Source organism: Diceros bicornis, chromosome 12, assembly GCF_020826845.1.
Source record: "Diceros bicornis minor isolate mBicDic1 chromosome 12, mDicBic1.mat.cur, whole genome shotgun sequence".
Lineage (NCBI taxonomy): Eukaryota > Metazoa > Chordata > Mammalia > Perissodactyla > Rhinocerotidae > Diceros > Diceros bicornis.
The window spans coordinates 5,228,783-5,249,124 of record NC_080751.1 but is presented as its reverse complement, the minus strand read 5'-3'; the positions used below and the strand labels follow the sequence as shown (position 1 = coordinate 5,249,124).

The 20,342-nt window shown below is 39.7% G+C and overlaps 1 protein-coding gene and 1 non-coding gene across 2 annotated transcripts in view; both read left to right on the top strand.

The window, feature by feature from the left end:
- The window catches only part of DNAH6 (dynein axonemal heavy chain 6), a 261,696-nt gene that overhangs the window by 95,327 nt on the left and 146,027 nt on the right, over window positions 1-20,342 (top strand). The window contains exons 21-29 of the mRNA XM_058550814.1: window positions 1,017-1,136; window positions 3,354-3,534; window positions 6,304-6,400; window positions 8,791-9,010; window positions 10,819-10,983; window positions 11,068-11,181; window positions 14,797-14,922; window positions 15,008-15,163; window positions 15,447-15,608. Coding sequence (XP_058406797.1) covers window positions 1,017-1,136; window positions 3,354-3,534; window positions 6,304-6,400; window positions 8,791-9,010; window positions 10,819-10,983; window positions 11,068-11,181; window positions 14,797-14,922; window positions 15,008-15,163; window positions 15,447-15,608 — 1,341 coding nt within the window. The remainder of the gene's footprint in view (window positions 1-1,016; window positions 1,137-3,353; window positions 3,535-6,303; window positions 6,401-8,790; window positions 9,011-10,818; window positions 10,984-11,067; window positions 11,182-14,796; window positions 14,923-15,007; window positions 15,164-15,446; window positions 15,609-20,342) is intronic.
- Window positions 12,386-12,492, top strand: LOC131412300 (U6 spliceosomal RNA). Its single transcript, XR_009221743.1, has one exon. It is a non-coding gene; the product is annotated as a U6 spliceosomal RNA (small nuclear RNA).

Below are 20,342 nucleotides of genomic sequence, written 5' to 3'. Positions count from 1 at the left end.
TTAAATGAGGTAAAGAAACGTGTATGAGCATTTCAGGTTGATGGCACACTAAGAAGCTAAGTTCGCTTGAATTTTTTGAGGTTAAGAGTAGATGGTCATGCTCTATGAACAATAAAAGAAGATAAATCTAACCCATGTGTTTGGAACATTCTTAGTGACTTAAAATCCAAAGGCACGTTTGTTTAGCAAAGGGATCTGGGTCTCACAGCCCAATTTAAAAAGCAAATTCCTGGCCTATTAGGGTGTACCAAGGCCAGAATTGGAGATGAAATGGCTTTCTCAGATGTTGGTTGAAAGAGCAGGACCAGACATCACTCTGGGCAGTGGATGGGAAAGTAGACCCAAGATGAAAGTCAGTCAGTATGAGGCCAAGTGATGCTAGGTGATGAGGCTTCTGCCCTCGGGAAGTTTAAGATTTAAATAGAGCAGTTAAAATCCTTTAGAATAATGGATACATTTTTAAAAATGCACATGTTCTGTGAGGGCTACTGTAGTGTAAGGGGGAGGAGTAGGGGAGAGAGGTAAAGGGAAAACTGTCTATAATCATTCAGAGCTTGATATGAATGAGTTCAATTTCCCTCTTCCTCAAGATAATTGAGGGAAGGTGATATTTCATTGGATAGAGAAGACAGCTAATTTTGCAAGTTTTGAGTACTTTGAGAAATAAAAGCCTAGATGACCAAAAGGTGTAAAGAAGATACCAGATACCTAAAAGCAGGGGGAGAGAGGAAAAGAGTGTTGAACCAAACAAAAACTTGTGCCATTCATAATTACAGAAACAGCCAAGATTTGGCCATTGGAAGTCCCTTGGTGACATTTGAGAGAACATCACAGTGTGTTGTAAACCACAGTGAAAGGGATAAGGAGGGAAAGTGGATGGGTAGGAAACACTAGATGAGACTAAGCCATTCATTCAAAAAGTTGGCTTTTGAATAGACTCTTGCGATTAGATATCTGTAATTATCGTTGAAAGCACAAACACTTGATGTTGCACCCATTTTCTTCTTCCTTGAAAGGTCCTTCTTGATGACAGCACCATCAACATCGCAACCATTGCCTCATCACGTTATGTCGGTCCACTGAAAACTCGAGTGGATGAGTGGCAGAAACAACTTGCTTTATTTAATCAAACATTGGTGAGTAAGGATCATTTCAATTCTTGGACTCAGAGAAATGGAGAGCCACAGGACCTTAGAAATCATGTATTTTTTTAAAATAATTTTATTTATTTATTTTCCCCCAGAGCCCCAGTAGATAGTTGTATGTCATAGCTGCACATCCTTCTAGTTGCTGCATGTGGGACACGGCCTCAGCATGGCCGGAGGAGCGATGCGTCGGTGCGCGCCCGGGATCCGAACCCGGGCCGCCAGCAGCGGAGCGCACGCACTTAACCGCTAAGCCACAGGGCCGGCCCAGAAATCATTTATTGAATCATTTAAATATATTGTCTGGTTTAGATGTAAGATTTAATTGTTGACATTTTATTATATTCAGGATGTAAGGAAAATGCAAACATATTGAGCTCTTCTTTGTGTGATTATACAGCTTAATGTTATTTCCATCACCCTTGTATTAGTTATTATTGCTATGAAACAAAATACCACAAATTTAGTCGTGTAAAACAATGTAAATTTATTATCCCACAGTTTCTGTGGGTCAGGAGTTCAGCCATGGCTTAATTGGGTCTCCTGCTTAGGATCTCACAGGCTGCAATCAAGATGTGGGCTAGGACTGGGCTCTTGTAAAAGGTTCAACAAAGGAAGGATCCACTCCTGAGCTCACTCAGGTTGTTGGCAAAAATAATTTCCTTGTAACTCTGGGACTAAGGGCTTTAATTTCTTGCCAGTGTCAGCCAGAGACTGTCCTCGGCTCCTACATGTTGCCCACAGTTTTTTTCCAAGTGGGCTTCCCCAACGTGATGATGTGCTTCCTCAATCTAGCAAGGAAGAGAAAGTCCCCTGGCAAGATGGATGTTACAGTCTTATGTAATGTACCTGTAACCATGTACATGCTGTTACCTTTGCCATGTTCTGTATGGCCAGAAGCAAGTCACAGGTGGTGCCCACACTCAAGAGGAGATGACCACACAAGGGTGTGATCTTGGGGGCCACCTTAAGAGTCTTGCTACAACCACCTCATATTTACTGGAAAAACACTCACTGTTACTTGAAGTCTCCTTGATACCCTTCCTTGTGGCACGTACCTCCTTTTTATTTTATTCTACCTCAGATTATCCCATAGTAAAACAAGAACCCGCTTATATTGATCTCACTTTGTTCCCATCTAATATCTTCCTTAAACTTCAGATTTTAAGCTCGATTTAATTACGTGTAGATGCCTATATATTCTAATATGAAAAGTTATCTTTGAAATAATAAAGGCACTAAGTAGGAAAATACAGTTTGTTTCAACTTTGTTTCGTAGAGAACTTTTTCAGGAATCCTTCCTCTTCAATGCACATCTTATAATTTGACCCCCGTCCAGCCTTCTGTACTGATGGCTGAGCCCTATGAAGGAAGGGACTACACATCAAAGCAGAGGACATGTTTTCATAGAGGGTCCTTAAAAGAAGCCGGTGCTGAGTAGTGGGGACCTCCAGAGAATTAACTGTGTGGAAAGTGTGAGACCTGAGATAAACCAGGGAGTGGCGTGACATTAAAGCTTAGACATAACTCCCAAATCTAAAGTGAGAGGTGAGAAACTCTCACGGATCTTGGGTCTGCACATGCAGTGGCCAGAGGCACAGAGGAAGGGTGAAGTCCACAGACTTTAGTTCTGACCCTGCACTTCTGGTTTCTTTGATTAACATGATTACCTCTAAGAGGAGAGGCAAAGAGTGATTTTCTTCTTCCTCCCAGTCTTCTGTATTTACCACATGTTCCATCACAAGCAGGTTTTACTTTTTTGATTGAAGAAAATGAGTCATATTTCTTTAAAAAAAAAGGGGGGGAGAGGGAAGAATATAGACATAATTGAGGCCAGAAAACCACTTTTATTGATAACCCTTTCTATATTTGGAAATAGTCACTAAACTTAGCACTTCCAACCCTTCAGATTTCTTTAAGTAAGTATCTTGTCTCCCCCTAGAATGTCTCCTCTGGGCATTTTAATTCTCTTTCTCTGGGTCCATTGTGGTTACCAACACAGTAGACTCATTATAATTCTACTCAGAGGAGAATGGGTTGAGATCAGGCTGAGGTGAGTCTTGGACCCTTTAGGAGGTTTCATTTCAAAGGACCTGTGAGAAGCCCCCAAAAGGAAAAAGATATAGTGAGTTCCCATGTAATTATTTTTAATGTAACTGTTTTCAATTTTTGGTTTAAAATTTGATAATGTCCATATTTTTCTCCTAGGAAGAGTGGCTGAACTGCCAGAGAAACTGGCTCTACCTAGAAAGTATTTTTAATGCTCCAGATATTCAGAGGCAATTGCCTGCAGAGGCCAAGATGTTCCTTCAAGTGGATAAGTCATGGAAAGAAATCATGAGAAAGGTGAACCGGCTGCCTAACGCTCTTCGAGCAGCCACTCAACCAGGTATAAAACAAAATTTTAAAAACAAACAAACAAAAAGACTTTATAATCATCTAAAATTTTTATCATCTATAAGATTCTAATAATATGTTGTACATTCAACCCTTGATTCTAGTTGATTCTAGTCAGCATTGATGACTAGGAATATTTGTAGTACATTTGACACTCTTGCTAAGCAATATGAATTGAATGCTGTACTTTTTATTATTGTTATTAATATTATTGTCATCTCTTGGCTTAGTTCATAGTTTTGGCACACAAGAATCTGCTTCTCTTTGCTGTATTTTTTTTTTGCTGAGGAAGATTCACCCTGAGCTAACATCTATTGCCAATCTTCCTCTTTTTTTGCTTGAGAAAGATTAGCCCTGTGCTAACATCTGTGCCAGTCTGCCTGTATTTTGTATGTGTGTTGACACCACAGCATGGTGATGAGTAGTGTAGGTCTGCACCCGGGATCCAAACCCATGAACCTGGGCTGCCAAAACGGAGTGCACCAAACTTAACCACCACGCCACAGGGCCAGCCCCTCTTTGCTGTATTTTTATAGTTTGGGAATGCTGCCACAAGTATCAGTGATGCTTCTATCTCACAATTTTGACTATAAGACATATGTTTACATTTATTTGACACATTCTGCTAAAGCTCTCACAGACTCATAACCATAAAAATTTCCACATCTTATTTTTAATTAATTCGTTACAACCAGCTAAAAATATTACCACTAATTATAATTCTAATCTCAGGGTTGAAATGTGTTTTAATAAGTTCTGTTCCACGTCCCATAAGACGTGGAATCAAAGTCTTTCCAGGTACGCACACATGGTTATTGATCTTTATGCTTTGTATCAAAGCCTCAGCAAGCTGGCTTGTTCTGCAAATGGCAGCACATGGCCTATCCTGGTGAATACCCCAACAGCTTCCCTGACAAGCAGAGGCAGCCCACTGGGCTATGCTTTTTGCCCAAAGACTCTTAGATAAAACAGAAACAGAAAAGAAAACTATATGGTACGATGGAATTGAAAACTTTGGGCTTCTGGATGCTGCCCATATTCCTTGGCTCCTGGTCCCCTTCCAGTTAGTGATTGCATCACTCCACCCTCTGCTTTCATCATCACATCTCCTTCTTTGCCCCTGACTCTCTTGCCTCCCACTGTAAGGACTCCTGTGATTACATTGGTATCACTGGATGATCCAAGATCATCTTTGATCCCATGAGGATCTCCTTATGATCTCCTAAGGATCCCATGATCCTTAACTTAATCACATCTGCCAAGTTCCTTTTTCCATATAGATTAACATATTATCAAGTTCTGGGGATTAGGACGTGGTCATCTCTGAGAGACTTTCATTCTGCCTACCATTCTACTTAATGTGCATATTCAAACATTTTGCTGCAAAAGTATTAATGTGTTTGATTACAGAGTGCTGCACAAGTCCCTACTGGACTTGTTATACGATATAACTCTTGAAATTTAAAAAAAGTATGATTCCAAAATGCATTTGGTCCTAGGGGTTTCAGATAAAGAAGTGTGGGCATGTATATATCATTTCAGGTGATGATAAAGCTATGAAGAAAAATTAAGCAGAGTAAAAGGGCTAGAGAGTATCTGGGGGCTGCCGTGTGTGTGTGTGTGTGTGTGTGTGTGTGTGTGTGTGTGTGTGTGATGGCTTTTTTGATAAAAGGGCTTTTGAGAAAAAACCTGCAGGAATGAGAGGATGATACATGTATGTGGATCTAAGGGAGGATTGTTAAAGGCAGAGAGAACAAAGGCAAAGACCCTGAGACGAGAGCCCGCTCAGCATGCACAACTGTTAGCAAGGAAGCCAGAGTGGGTTGGAGTGGAGTGCACGAGGAGAAGGCCTTAGGAGGTGAGGCCAGAGGTAAGTGTGTTTGGGTGGGGGTTGGGATTAGATTGAGTCCTTGATCATGTGGAGCCTTGGAGACCATGGTAAAGACTGGATTTGGTTCTTGGGTGGATGGAGAAGCCAGGTACTAGGATAGGCACCAAAACTTCACAGTTAAGTGAGACATAAATGTTGCTCCTTAAGGTGCTACAGTTTAGCGATAAAGAAATAGAATCCCATTGCCACAATTTCAGGATCTAAAGATGGCAGAGGAAATAGAAGACATGAGTAAGAAAGTGACAGAGAGTGTGTAGTGTTAGAGGCTGGCTTTGTTTGGAGGTCAAGGAGAAGACAACTGTTTGGCTTTGATTTGTGTGTTCCCAGCCCCCAAAAGTGGGGGATGCCAGCTAAAAATTTTCAAAGTAAATCCTTGTTCATCTATGATAAATATTAAAATTAATATTTAAATTAATGTTATTATTAAAAGTAATAGTTAACATTCTTAGCCAACCCCCCAAATTTTAATTTATTATGCTATTCTTTTATCAAATAAAACCAAAGCTTTTAAAAGGTTAATGTCGGGGCCGGCCCGGTGGCGCAAGCGGTTAAGTGCGCGCGCTCCGCTGCGGCGGCCCGGGGTTTGCTGGTTCGGATCCCGGGCGCGCACCGACGCACTGCTTGGTAAGCCATGCTGTGGCGGCGTCCCATATAAAGTGGAGGAAGATGGGCACCGATGTTAGCCCAGGGCCGTCTTCCTCAGCAAAAAAAGAGGAGGATTGGCGGATGTTAGCTCAGGGCTGATCTCCTCACAAAAAAAAAAAAAAAAAAAAAAAGGTTAATGTCATATTTTACTTCCACTTAAAATTATATTCTCTATTTATTTTAACACAATTTTACCAATACTTTTTTTTGCTTTTCAATAAACAGGACTTCTGGAGACTTTTCAAAACAATAATGCATTACTTGACCAAATTCAGAAGTGTCTAGAGGCATATTTAGAATCAAAAAGAGTTGTCTTTCCAAGGTAAGTTTATAAAACTACCTATGTATTTTTTAGTAGTTAAGACTATCCATTAATTTAAAAGGATATACTTAAAAACAAACCATAACCTCAAAACATCAGGGAACCAGAGAGGGAACTCAGAAAGATACACGATAATGGCAATCCAGCTAGTGTCTTGATTGGGAAGTCTAAGTCTTAAGAATAAAGATACAATATTTGGTCAAGGTTTAAGTGGGTAAGTATCCAAGGTGCTGGAAGGATTCTTGACTGCAACATTGTTTCACTGTTGGGTGTGTGTGGGTGTGCCTGCATGTGTGCGTGTGTCCACAGATGTGTATGTGAAAAGTTAGAGAGACCTGTGTTGCCTAAGCAAGTTTCTTTAGGTTAATTGGTAGCCTACGAGTGTCACTGTAGAAGTTGTCTAAGACATCATTTCACAAATTCCAAATGAAATGTTTTATTCATCTATTCATTCTAAAAGCATACCAAATGTTATGCTTAGTGCTAAGATACAAAGAAGGAAAGGCTGGATCCCAGCCCTAGTGGAACTCATGGTTAACAGGTGGACAGCCATGTAGATAAACCATTACCACAGAGTTATATGAGACCAGAATATGACCACTCGATGGTAGCAAAAGCTCCTAACTTCAGTCACTGGGGCACATTGTGCCGTAACACAGGGAACATTAGCAAAATGGTTCATCTTTCATGGATTTTTCTGGTTAGCTGTTAAGGAAATGGCCATAAGGTCTGTCCTAGGACAAGCACTGGGGCAGCAGGGTCAGGTGCTTATCTGGGTTGCTTCGTTGAGAGGGGTTTTGTTGCGTACCAGGACAGGTATGTGCATGCACAGGAAATTCAAGATCCAGACGATGTGGTTGAGTTTTAACAGAGGTAGTAGGGCTTTAAGACTGTACATAAATCTTACTAAAACCTCATTCAGGTAACATGGAAAAAGATGGAAGGGTTTGAGGTTTGGAATGTGCCTTTTGTCTATTTCACTCTTAAATCAGTGGTTCCAGCCTGGCTCTCCCAAGGCCAGAGAAAAACTGTACACTGCTTTTGATATTTGAAGAAACCTGGCACAAATTTACCTGTGATAATATTGAACACCAAAAAGCGTCAGCTTTCATTTTTCCGTTTGTTTAGAATTACATCAACCAGGTCTGCAACAGTTATTAGGTCAGGAGGCTCTATGCAGCATTGATTTCACTCTACAAGTCTTAGTGAAGACTTACTATGATTCACAGACCAAGTTAGGTCCTAGGGACACAAGATGAGTACAATACTGTTCCTGCTTTCTCGGGGCTCATGGTGTAATCTTTATAGTTGTCTGTTTCATTAGTTGAAAAAGAGGCATGGGGACAAATTAATTATTACTTTATGTGATATGTTAAAGAAACGACTGATAGAGTGCAACCAAAAGCATCTTTATTTCTAGCAATGACCACCTCTGCATTCCCTACTCAGGGCTAGTTTATTCCTGCCTCTGGACAAAATCTTGAGCAGGCTTCATGAATTTTCTGGTCAGTCTCAGATAATAATACAAAAAAAAAAAAAACACCTCGTCACCTTAACCCAATAAATGATCTGTAATAATCAAAACTCTGAACTTCTTTCAGAATTAAAGCTTCCCCCTCTCGGCCCAAGGCTGTGGCAGGGCTGAAGGCTTTAATGATGATGAGGATGTGTGGTAATCAACCCTCCCCACTTCCTACTAGATTTCTGAGGTCCCCAGGTTTGGGGCATGGAAGGAATGAGAGGAAAGGTGGCAGGACATGCCTGACTTGGCTAGTACCCATCTTGCTCGTTTCTCTCACATGGGGCCTGCCATGGGCTCTTTACGTCTCCCTCCAGTCTTGAGGGATCTCTCACAGGCAGCTCCCTCCACAAAAGTGAAGTGTCTTCTCTGGCCAGGCCCTCATCCCTGGACATCCAGATATGCTCCTTCTTCGGTTCTTTTCCTAGGGTCTGTTCATGCCTCCAAATGGCCCTGTTGGGCAGGATCTAAGAAAATCCCATGCAGGATCACACCAGCATGGCCCACATGTGTATATTCATAGAACCAAATAAAGTTCCCACATATCTTCACTCTAGGGGCTAAAGCCAAGTAACACAGACATGTGAACAAATCAATATCAGTAAGAGCTAGTATTTTTTATAATTTCTATGAAAAATATCTATCTTTTATGTACTAGGCATTAATTCTAGATGTTTGAGATGCATCGCACTAATCTTCACAACAATCGTATTTAGAGACACACGGCCTGCCCAGAAACCCAGGACCAGTAGGTCAGAGGTCCAGGACATTAGTAGATGGAGAAGAGATGTGGCTAAGGGATTTATCTTTCATGTCTATATAAGGTTTGCTTCAATTTCTAGTTATAGTTTAATTATTTTCTTTAATCCAGATTTTACTTCTTGTCAAATGACGAACTTCTGGAGATTTTGGCCCAGACACGAAATCCCCAAGCTGTGCAGCCACACTTGAGGAAATGCTTCGATTCCATTTCAAAGCTTGAATTTGCTCTCATGCCTCCTGCTGAAGGAAAAATTCCTGGTATGGATGGAGAGCCAGAAAAGGTTTATACCAATGATATTTTAGCGATGCTATCACCAGAGGGAGAAAGGGTAAGGTGCTTTTTGTTTATAATTCTTTACAGGTAAACTTTGTTACTCTTCTAGGATTGAAGGTAGAGGTTTATTCATTGTCCCTCTGAGCATTCAAGTGCTACTGCATACTGGTACTTTGCTGGCTCAGCAGGCTCAAAGATAGCCAAGACAAAATTCTGGCCCTCAAAGAGCTCGAAGTCTAGTGGAGACATAGTCAACTAAACAATTGAAGAGCACCACAGTAAATGCAATAACAGAGGCGTATGCCCTGTTCTTGGGAACAGAGTGGAGAAAACTGGAGCCATATCTTACTCAACTCTCCACAAGAGGCATAGGAGTGGACTGGTTAGGAGCGCCAGTTCTACTGCCAGGCCACTTGGCTCAAGTCCCACCCCTTCAACCTCATCTATGAAACAGAGATTAGCAATAGTGCCTGGTTAATCAGATGCTGAGGATTTTCAAGTGTTACTATGTGTAAATCGCTTAGAACAGTACCCAGTGGGTGCTATGAAAGTGTTAGTTGTCATTGTTGGCAACGGTGTCTCCAGGACGCTGTACAGTGCCTGACAAACAGCAAACACCAAGCAAGTAAATGCATTAGCAGACTGTGGGGAACCAAGTGACTTCACAGAGGAAAGTGACACAGACACAGACGTGCGCGCGCGCACACACACACACATACACAAAGGGAGCCAAGGAAGATGGAGAGGAGGCGGGGGAGGGAGAGCATTCCACACAGAGGAACTGTGCAGGAAAATGCCAAGATTTCAGTCCAGTTAGAGCACAGTAGTGGGAGTGGCAGGAGCCCATAAATATTTTATTTGTCCTGAATTTGGTACAGAACCAAGTGGGCTCACCTCCTGGTGAGTTAAATAAGACTCTACACCAGTGGAAGTTGTCTCACAAAGTAAAGTGTATTTACAGCAAATAGGAGGCCATGAGGAACCATTTCCAAAGTCATGGCGTTCCCAAACAAAGGAAAGCAGGAACTTTTATTTGGTTGGGGAATGAATATTCAAAAGGGAGAGGCGGGTATTCCCTTGCACAGGCTCAGTTGGAGAACATGCTTCCACATAATGAGGCCTAAGCTCCTCCTGGAGAGATCTTTGCATTAAAAATAATGCAAAGGTCATGGGCATAGCTCTTGTGGTGAGGCTTGGTCAGTTTCAGGATGGCTGGTGGTTACATCTCCTTAACATACAAAAGGGAAAGAAACAACTTGGAAAAACAGTTAATTGCTTCCAAACCCACCTTTGAGTTTCTTGAGGCCCCTAGTTGGTGACAAATTGATCCTCTTGAAAAAGAATTTGCTCATCACTAGTGCAGAAGAAAAGAGAGGGACCAAGGCTAGGTTCCAGGGAAAACATGAAATTTAAAGGAGGATAGAAGAAGAACAGATGCAGGAAACCAAGACGAGCAGGGCAGTCAGGTCATTGGAAGTCCAAGAAATAAATATGAGAAGGACTGAAAAGTGTCCATTGGACTTGACAGTTGGGAGAACACTGATAACCGTAATGAGAACAGATTTAGAGGAATGGCTGGGACCAAAATTCAGATGCAGCAAGTAGGAAAAGAAAGTGAAGAAATTCGTGTAGTGCACATAGACTCCTTTTTCAGGGAGTTGGCTCCAATGGGAAGCAGTAAAATAAGGCAATAAGTAGAGGGGGGTAAAGAGAGGTGTAGAGTGGGATGTCAGTAGCAAGTTCTAGTATTTGGGGTCGGGCTGCAGTGTTTACGTAGCGCAGGGTTCTTTCTGGAAGTACAAAGGATGTACAGCCTACCAGTCCCACATAAGCCACGTTATCATTGCTCTGATTCTCTTCTAGGTTAGCTTGGGAAAAGGCCTCAAAGCCCGAGGCAATGTGGAGGAGTGGCTCGGTAAGGTGGAGGAAGCCATGTTCACATCTCTGCGCCGCCTGTGCAAAGCTGCCATCGCTGACTATCAGGGGAAACCGAGGACAACCTGGGTGATTGCTGGCCACCCTTCTCAAGTAACTACCACTCCTTAAAGTTCCCTCTCTGAATCCTTTTTTGGTGAGATGCATCACCGACTTAAGGAAGATGTTCCCACGCAGGTGATCCTGACCGTTTCTCAGATCATGTGGTGCCGTGATTTGACGGACTGTTTGGAAAGAGAAGATGGGAATCACGTGGAGGCCCTGGAAGCTTTTGAAAAAGTGAACTTCGAGGTGAGATTTTCAACAGGGTGACATTGAACATACTGCTGTGCAGGGTGGTCTCAGTTGTTCTTATTGGCATGGTTAATGCAAATTCACTTTATTTCAGAAATTTTAATGCTCTGACATGACTTACAGAGCTTTGGGATTGTCACTAAAACCACTTACGTTCAAGTTTTCTTAGGGATACTACCTTGGTATTTGTGCAGTATTTATATGAATACTTATAAAAACAGGAAAAAACAATTCAAGAGGAAAATGTCAGGATTATAATGGTTTGCAACATTTAAAGAGATATTGTATTTACTAGGTCCTGGATATCTCGCACAGAAATTTATTCCATCCAGGAAAACCCCGGGATTAGTGACATTTCTATTCTTAGGCTCAAGATGTGCTTTTCTACTATTTTGTAAAACCCTCGGGCAACTATCAATAAAACAGTAAATGAATAAATCTAAATACCATTCTACAAGAATTTTTAAGCTACAATTGGGAAATGTCATTTTACAACTCTGCATAATCTTTAACTCCAAATTCAATTCTACTTCCAAGCAATGTTGCGTTTTTAAAGAATTACCCTTAAAACAGAAAAAGGAGGAAACAACTTTCTTGAAATAAGAGAAAACTCTCTCATGAAGGTCTTCAATAGAATTTCATGTCAAAGAGTACCAGAGAAGAGAAAAGACTTTCTGAGGAAAGTTCCTTTGACCACTCAGCAGAGGTGGCCCCAATTAGGGTCGGCAAGTGAAAATGCAGCACAGCAGTTCAAGGCCTTCAGAGGCACTGCTCTTTGAAAAAGATTTAGCCATTTAGCCATTTAGCCAAAAGTGCTTTCAGCATTTTTGATAGCCTGAGCTCCTGATTCTCACCTGCATGGCTAAAAGAAATAAAAGTGATCCAAATTAGAAAGGAAGAAGTGAAACTGTCATTATTAGCAGATGACATGATTTTATATATAGAAAACCCTAAAGAATCCACCAAAAAACTTTTAGAAATAATAAATGAATACGGTAAAGTTGCAGGATACAAAATCAACTTACAAAAATCAGTTGCATTTCTATACACCAACAACGAAGTAGCAGAAAGAGAAATTAAGAATACAATCCCATTTACAATTGCAACAAAAAGAATAAAATACCTAAGAATAAACTTAACCAAAGAGGTAAAAGATCGTACACTGAAAACTATAAAACATTGTTGAAAGAAATTGAAGAAGGTGCTCGCTTCGGCAGCACATATACTAAAATTGGAACGATACAGAGAAGATTAGCATGGCCCCTGCGCAAGGATGACACGCAAATTCATGAAGCGTTCCATATTTTTCAAGAAGAAATAAATCTGTAGGCTTGGTCTGTTAATAAATAGTTTATACACCAAAAAAAAAAAAAAAAGAAATTGAAGAAGACACAAAGAAATGGAAAGATATTCCTTGCTCTTGGATTGGAAAAATTAACATAGTTAAGATGTCCATACTTCCTAAAGCAATCTATACATTCAATGCAATCTCTGTCAAAGTTCCAACATGTGAAATAGAACAAAGAACCCTAAAATTTATATGGAACAACAAAAGACCCCGAATAGCTAAAGGAATCCTGAGAAAAAAGATCAAAGCTGGAGGTATCATCCTCCCTGATTTCAAAATATACTACAAAGCTATAGTAAGCAAAATAGCATGGTACTGGCACAAAAACAGACACAGATCAATGGAAAAGAATTGAGAGCCCAGAAGTAAACCCACACGTCTATGGACAGCTAATTTTCAACAAGGGAGCCAAGAACATACAATGGAGAAAAGAAAGTCTCTTCAATAAATGGTGCTGGGAAAACCGGACAGCCACATGCAAAAAGATGAAAGTAGACCCTTACCTTACACCATACACAAAAATTAACTCAAAATGGATTAAAGACTCGAATGTAAGACCTGAAACCGTGAAACTTCTAGAAGAAAATATAGGCAGTACATTCTTCGACATCAGAAACATATTTTAGAAGTACCAGAGATATCTTAGAAACATATTTTCAAGTACCATATCTGACCAGGCAAGGGAAACAATAGAAAAAACAAACAAATGAAACTACACCAAACTAAAAAGCTTCTGCACAGCAAAGGAAACCATCAACAAAACGAAAAGACAACCTAGCAATTGGGAGAAGGTATTTGCAAACCAGGCATCTGATAAGGGGTTAATATCCAAAAATATATAAAGAACTCATACAACTCAACAACAAAAAAACTAACACCTCCATTAAAAAATGGGCAAAAGACCTGAACAGACATTTCTCCAAAGAAGATATACAGATGGCCAACAGGCACATGAAAAGATGTTCAACATCATTAACTATCAGGGAAATGCAAATCAAAACTGCAATGAAATATCACCTCACTCCTATCAGAATGGCTTTAGTAACAAGACAGGAAACAAAAAGTGTTGGAGAGGATGTGGAGAGAAGGGAACTCTCAAACACTGCTGGTGGGAGTGCAAACTGGTGCAGCGACTATGGAAAACAATATGGAGATTCCTCAAAAAATTAAGAATAGAACTACCATATGATCCAGCTATTCCATTGCTGGGTATTTATCCAAAGAACGTGAAAACACGAATGCATAAAGATACATGCACCCCTGTGTTCATTGTAGCGTTATTCACAATAGCCAAGACTTGGAAACATCCTAAGTGCCCATCAAGAGACTAATGGATGAAGAAGATGTGGTATATATACACAATGGAATACTACTTAGTCACAAGAAATGACGAAATCCAGCCATTTGTGACAACATGGCTGGACCTTGAGGGTATTATGCTAAGCGAAATAAGTCAGAGGGAGAAAGTCAAATACTGCATGATCTCAGGGATAAGCAGAAGATAAAAACAACAACAATCACATAGAGACAGAAACTGGATTTGTGGTTACCAGAGGGGAAGAGGGGAGGGAGGAGGGCGAAAGGGATGATTAGGCACATGTGTGTGGTGATGGATTGTAATTAGTCTTTGGGTGGTGAACATGACGTAATCTACACAGAAATCAAAATATAATGATGTATACCTGAAATTTATATAATGTTATAAACCAATGTTACCACAATAAAAAAAAAAAGAAAAAAATTTTTAAAAATAATAATTAAAAAAAATAAAAATGTAGGGATCAAAAGAAAAAAAATGCTTTGATTCAATCACTGGCTTGGTTAAAATGCTCAGATTTTCTGATTATCAAAGGAAAAACCACCCCTGAAAATGAGGAGTGATACCTTAATAACATTTAATTTTTGAGGAGAACAGTCTTCTCTAGAGACACCATCGTGTGGTGGTTAAGAGCATGGGCTTTCCTTGAGACAAATGTCTACTCAAATCTCGTTTTTGCCCCGTCATGACTGTGACTGCCATCAAGTTACTTTCCCTCTCTACCCTCAGTATACTCTAATGTAAAGTGGGGGTAAAGACAGTATGTACTTTACAGAAGTATTATAGGAATTAAAAAGTTAAACTGTTGTCTTGTTTGGTCACAGAATTATAGATTCTTCAAATTATATAGTTTGGACAAATTTCTGCTCCAAATTTAATAGTAAAATGTTTATATGTAAGCTGATATTTGACAGTTCATTAAGACAATTTTTCTTTTAATTTGTAGAGATTAAATGCCCTGGCTGCAATAGTTCGAGGCAATCTTCCTAAATTACACAGAAACATCCTAACTGCCTTAATTACTATTGATGTACATGCAAGAGACATAGTCACCGAACTTGTTCAAGCCAAGGTAACTGTTTCGTTTAAGTAAAATCGTATGTTTCTTTCTGAAATTAGTGCGTCTAATATGTATATCATTGTTGTCACTTATGTAGGTAGAGGAAGTCGAATCCTTTGACTGGCAGAGACAACTGCGCTATTATTGGGATATAGACCTGGATAATTGTGTGGCTAGAATGGCACTCTCTCAGTACACTTATGGCTATGAATATTTGGGTGCATGCCCAAGATTAGTTATTACTCCTCTCACGGTAAGTGACTGATCGCTAAGGTTAATGTTGACACAAGAATGCTTTTTTATCAAAATAGTCTTGGAAAGTTTCATCTAACATTAACTCTTGAAAGGATTTCCCATGTACATCTTTGTGAAGTAGAGATTTGCATTATTTAATTATGTGCCTGGATCTTTGAGTATATCTCAATTGCTATAAAACTTTTCATAGAAAGTAATGACCCTCCTCCTGTAGAAAGGACTTATAAATTTGTGGCTGGAGTCAATTCCCTTCAATAATGACAATTTATTGATTTCCTCAGGATCGCTGCTACCTTTGCCTCATGGGCGCTTTGCAGCTCGACCTGGGAGGTGCTCCAGCTGGTCCTGCTGGCACTGGGAAAACCGAGACAACCAAAGACCTAGCAAAGGCCCTTGCCATCCAGTGTGTGGTCTTTAACTGTTCCGATGGTTTGGACTACAAGGTACAGTCCTAGCATCTGAACACTAACGTTGAGCGTTTTATGTGGTTCTCTCTACTTGCAGCATGACATAACAAAAGGAGAAACTGGAGTGATAGCAAGCAAGGGAAAACCAGTGGGGTACAGGATGGTTAAAGTGGAATAAATAGAGCAAGGGAGAAGAGTCAACACAGGGGGTCTGAGTGGTCCAGGTAGGAATCACGGCTGGGGGAGGATTTGTCAAATGGTGGTAAAATGAAAAACCTGTTCATGTCAGTAAGTGGAAAGAAGTGAGATGAGATACAAGATAGAATAGCAGGGAAATCTAGGAACAAGGAATGAGCTTACATGAAGAGATGAGCAATTCAGAGTTGTGTATTGAAAATGAAATATGTAGGAGGTGAGAATTCATGGTGAGATTTTTCAATATAGTGGGTCTCAAATTTTTTGGTCACAGGACCCCTTTACACTCTTAAAAATTATTGAGACCTCCAAAGAGCTTTTGTTTATATATATGGGTTATATCTATTGATATTTACCATGTTAGAAATTAAAAGTGATACATTTTAAATATTTATTTGGTTTAAAATAACAGTAATAAATCCATTACATGTTAGCATAAACATATTTTTTGTGAAAAATAACTATTTTCCCAAACAAAAAATTTAGTGAGAAGAGTGACATTGTTTTATATTTTTGAAAATCTCTAATGTTTGGCATAAAGAAGTCAGCCAGATTCTCATATCTGCTTCTGCATTCAATCTGTTGAGATATGTTATTTTGGTTGAAGTATTTGAAGAAAATCTAGCCTCACACAGATATGTACTCTAAAGAGAAAGGAATATTTTAATAACTTTTTCAGGTAATTGTCAATATTCTTTGAAACTACACCAAAAGTTGCCAGTGTCAGCTTCTTAAAGATTATTTGCAACATGGAAACTAAAAACATATCAACACTTTTTTCATATTCTGTACTCTCATGAGAGAATGAGAGTGAAAAAGACAGATAACATTTTAGTACTATTATGAAAATACTTCTACCTCTCAGACCCCCCAAAAGAAACTCTGAGACTTGCAGGGACCCCCAGATGACACTTTGGGAACTGCTATTTAATTTAATTTTATTATTATTATTATTATTATTATTATTATTATTGCTGAGGAAGATTCGCCCTGAGCTAGCATCTGTTGCCAATCTTCCTCCTTTTCTGTTTATGTGAGCCACCGCCACAGCATGGCCACTGACAGACAAGTGGTGTGGTTCCGCGCCTGGGAACCGAATGCGGGCTGCTGAGGCAGAGCATGCTGCACTTGACCACTAGGCCACCAGGGCTGGCCCAGGAGTTGCTGTTTTAGCATGTTAATTCTAATGGGAAAGTTGAGTGTCTCTTGAAAGGTCTAGAGGATCTTCAGAAAAAGACGAAAGCTGTCCTTGTCGACATCCCAGTTAAACGTGGGGGAGGAGGAAGACTTCTCAGTGGAGGGAAGACACTGCCACCCCCAGCTCGTCAGTAGGTGGCAGGAGCCTCCTCCAGGAGCAGAAACAAGAGGAGGACAAATGAGCCACCAGTCTCCACAGAGGTCACTGGCAGGTAGACTTGGCTCCGTTGGTGGACTTCCAGGAAGCACACATGAGGGGAAAGAAAGGAGCTTCCAATATGCCTCAAATTTATTAACACTGTCTTTTTTCTAATATAATTTTTTATGTTTTTTATTTTATTTTTTTATTGAGGTATAATTGACATACAACATTATATTGGTTTCAGGTATACAACATAATGATTTGCTATTTATATATATTGTGAAATGGTCACCACAATAAGTCTAGTTAACGTTTATCACCATACATAGTTAACAGATTTTTTTCTTGTGATGAGAACTTTTAAGATCTACTCTCTTAGCAACATTGAGCCTTAAAACTAGGGGAACCTATATGCCGTGCTTAACCAGCATGGGGAACAAAATAAAGTCCCTTTTTTTTTTTTTTTTTGGTGAGGAAGACTAGCCCTTAGCTAACACCTATTGCCAATCTTCCTCTTTTTTCTGGGGAAGATTGGACCTGAGCTAACATCTGTGCCCATCTTCCTCTATTTTGTATGTGGGATGCCACCACAGCATGGCTTGATGAGTGGTGCGTTAGTCTGCGCCTGGGATTCGAACCTGTGAACCCCAAAGCAGAGCACACGAACTTAACCACTACAGCACTGGGCCGGCCCCCAAAGTCCCATTTTTAAATATTCAAATTAAGTGATTCTAAGCCCTTAGAGCCCACTTTGATCAGAAAATATCTTTATCTCCTTCCTGGTGTCCTATCTCATATGCTCGCTTCAGCAAGTAATAACTTGTGATCAACAAGAGTGATGCAGACTACATAAAATCACTCTGATGGAGAAAAGTTTCCTTCTTTTTGTCTTCCGTTGGTGCCATTGACACTTGGTGTCACCATTGTAAAACAATGATCCTGGCTGGGCAGTCCTCATACAGCCCTGGAAACTCTTTCATGAGCTGGTTGTGGCCACTTCTCAACCCTGATGACCAGCATCATTGTGAGCTGTGACTTAAAAAAACAAAAACAAACAAACCAAAAAACCTTCATGATAAAAACACTCAACATACTACGAATATAAAAGAACTTCTTCAACCTGATAAAGAGCATCTAAGAAAAACTCACAGCTAACCTCTAATTATTGGTGAAAGACCGAATGATTTACTTCTAAGATCAGGAACAAGACAAGGATGGCTGCTCTCCACTTCTATTCAACAACGCATAAGTGGTCCTAGCCATGGCAATTAGGCAAGAAAATGAAATAAAAGGTGCCTAGATTGGAAAGGAAGAAATAAAACTAGCTCTATTTACAGATAGCATGATCTTGTATATAGAAAATCCTAAGGAATACACACACACACAAACACACCCTATTAAAACTAATAAATTTCAGCAAGAGTGCAGGCTACAAGATCAACATACAAAAATCAATTGTGTTTCTATATAGTAGCAATGAATAATCCAAAAAGAAAATTAAGACAATTCCATTTATAATAGCATCAAAAAGAATGAAATACTTAGAATGAGATTTAACAAAGAAGTTCAAACTTACACTCTGAAAACTACAAAACATTGTTGAAAGAAATTAAAAAGAACCTAAATAAGTGGAAAGAAATCCCATTTTTATGGATCAGAAAACTTAATATTGTTAATATGATCATATTCTCCAAATTGATCTATGGATTCAGTGTAAGCTCTATCAAAATCCTAGCTGATTTCGTTACAGAAATTGACAAGCTGACGCTAAAATGCTTGTGGAAATTTAAGGGACCCAAAATACCCAAGCAATCTTGGAGTAAAATAAAAAGGGAAATTGGTAGGCTCACACTTCCCAAATTGAAAACTTACTACAAAGCTACAGTAATCAAGACAGTGTGGTACTGGCATAAGGATAGACAAATAGATCAATGGAATAGAATTAAGAGTTCAGAAATAAACCTTTTACAGTAAATTGATTTTTGACAAGACTGTAAAGACAATTCATTGGTCAATAGTCTTTTCAAAAATAGTTCTGGGACAACTGGATATTCACAAGCAAAAGAATGAAGCTGGACCCCTTCCTCACCCCATATACAAAAATTAACCCAAAATAGATCAAAGACCAAATGTGTAATAGCTAAAACTATAAAACTCTTAGAAGACAACGTAGGTGTAAATCATCATGAGTTTGGATTGTGCAATGGCTTCTTAGTTATAATACCAAAAGCACAAGCAAAAGAAAACATAGACAAACCCAAATATCATCAAAATTGAAAACTTTTGTGCTTCAAAAGAAGAATCAAGAAAGTGAAAATACAACCCACAAAATGGGAGAAAAATATTTGCAAATCATATATGTGATAAGGGACTTGAAACTAGTATATATAAAGAGCTATTGCAACTCCGTTATAAAAAGACAGATAATCTAATTTCAAAATGGGCTAAGGAGCTGAATAGAGAGTTCTCCAAAGAAGATATACAAATGGCCAATAAACATATGAAAAGATGATCAACATTATTAGTCATCGGGGAAATACAAATCAATACTACAATGAGATGCCACTTCATTCCCACTTGGATGGCTATAATCAAAAAGACAAATAATTTATTTAACAAGTGTTAACTAGGATGTGGAGAGGTTGGAATCCTCATACACTGCTGTGGGGAAGACGAAAGGGTGCAGCTGCTTTGGAAAACAGTTGAGCGGTTACTCAAAGGTGAAACATGGAGTTACCAGGTTACCCAGCAATTCTACTCCTTGGTATATTCATTCCCAAGAGAAATTACAATATATGTCCATACAAAAACACAAATGTTCATGGAAGCATTATTCCACACAAAAAGTGGAAACAACCCAAACGTCCATCAACCAATGAATAGATAAACAAAATATCCGTTGTGGTATTAGGCCTAAAATTAAGGGTCAATATGATGTGCTGCTTTGACATCTGGTAAAATCGAGAGGGCCTCAAATGCCTAACTGCAAGCTCCCTCCCAGCTCTGTGCCCGTGGTCCCCTAGTCAAACCACTCTTCTTATCAAAGGGACCAGGCACAGTTCTTGCTTATCCCCGGCAGGTTCCAGTTCCTTGCTACCTGTGGAATTACTTAAACAAGCCTATAACATCCTCCCATGGGAACCAGGGGGCACCCCACCCTCTGAATACTACAAAGCCTGCCTCCCATAGCCCCTGGCTGTTCATTCTGTTCCCGAGTGCAACCTCTATGTGGCACC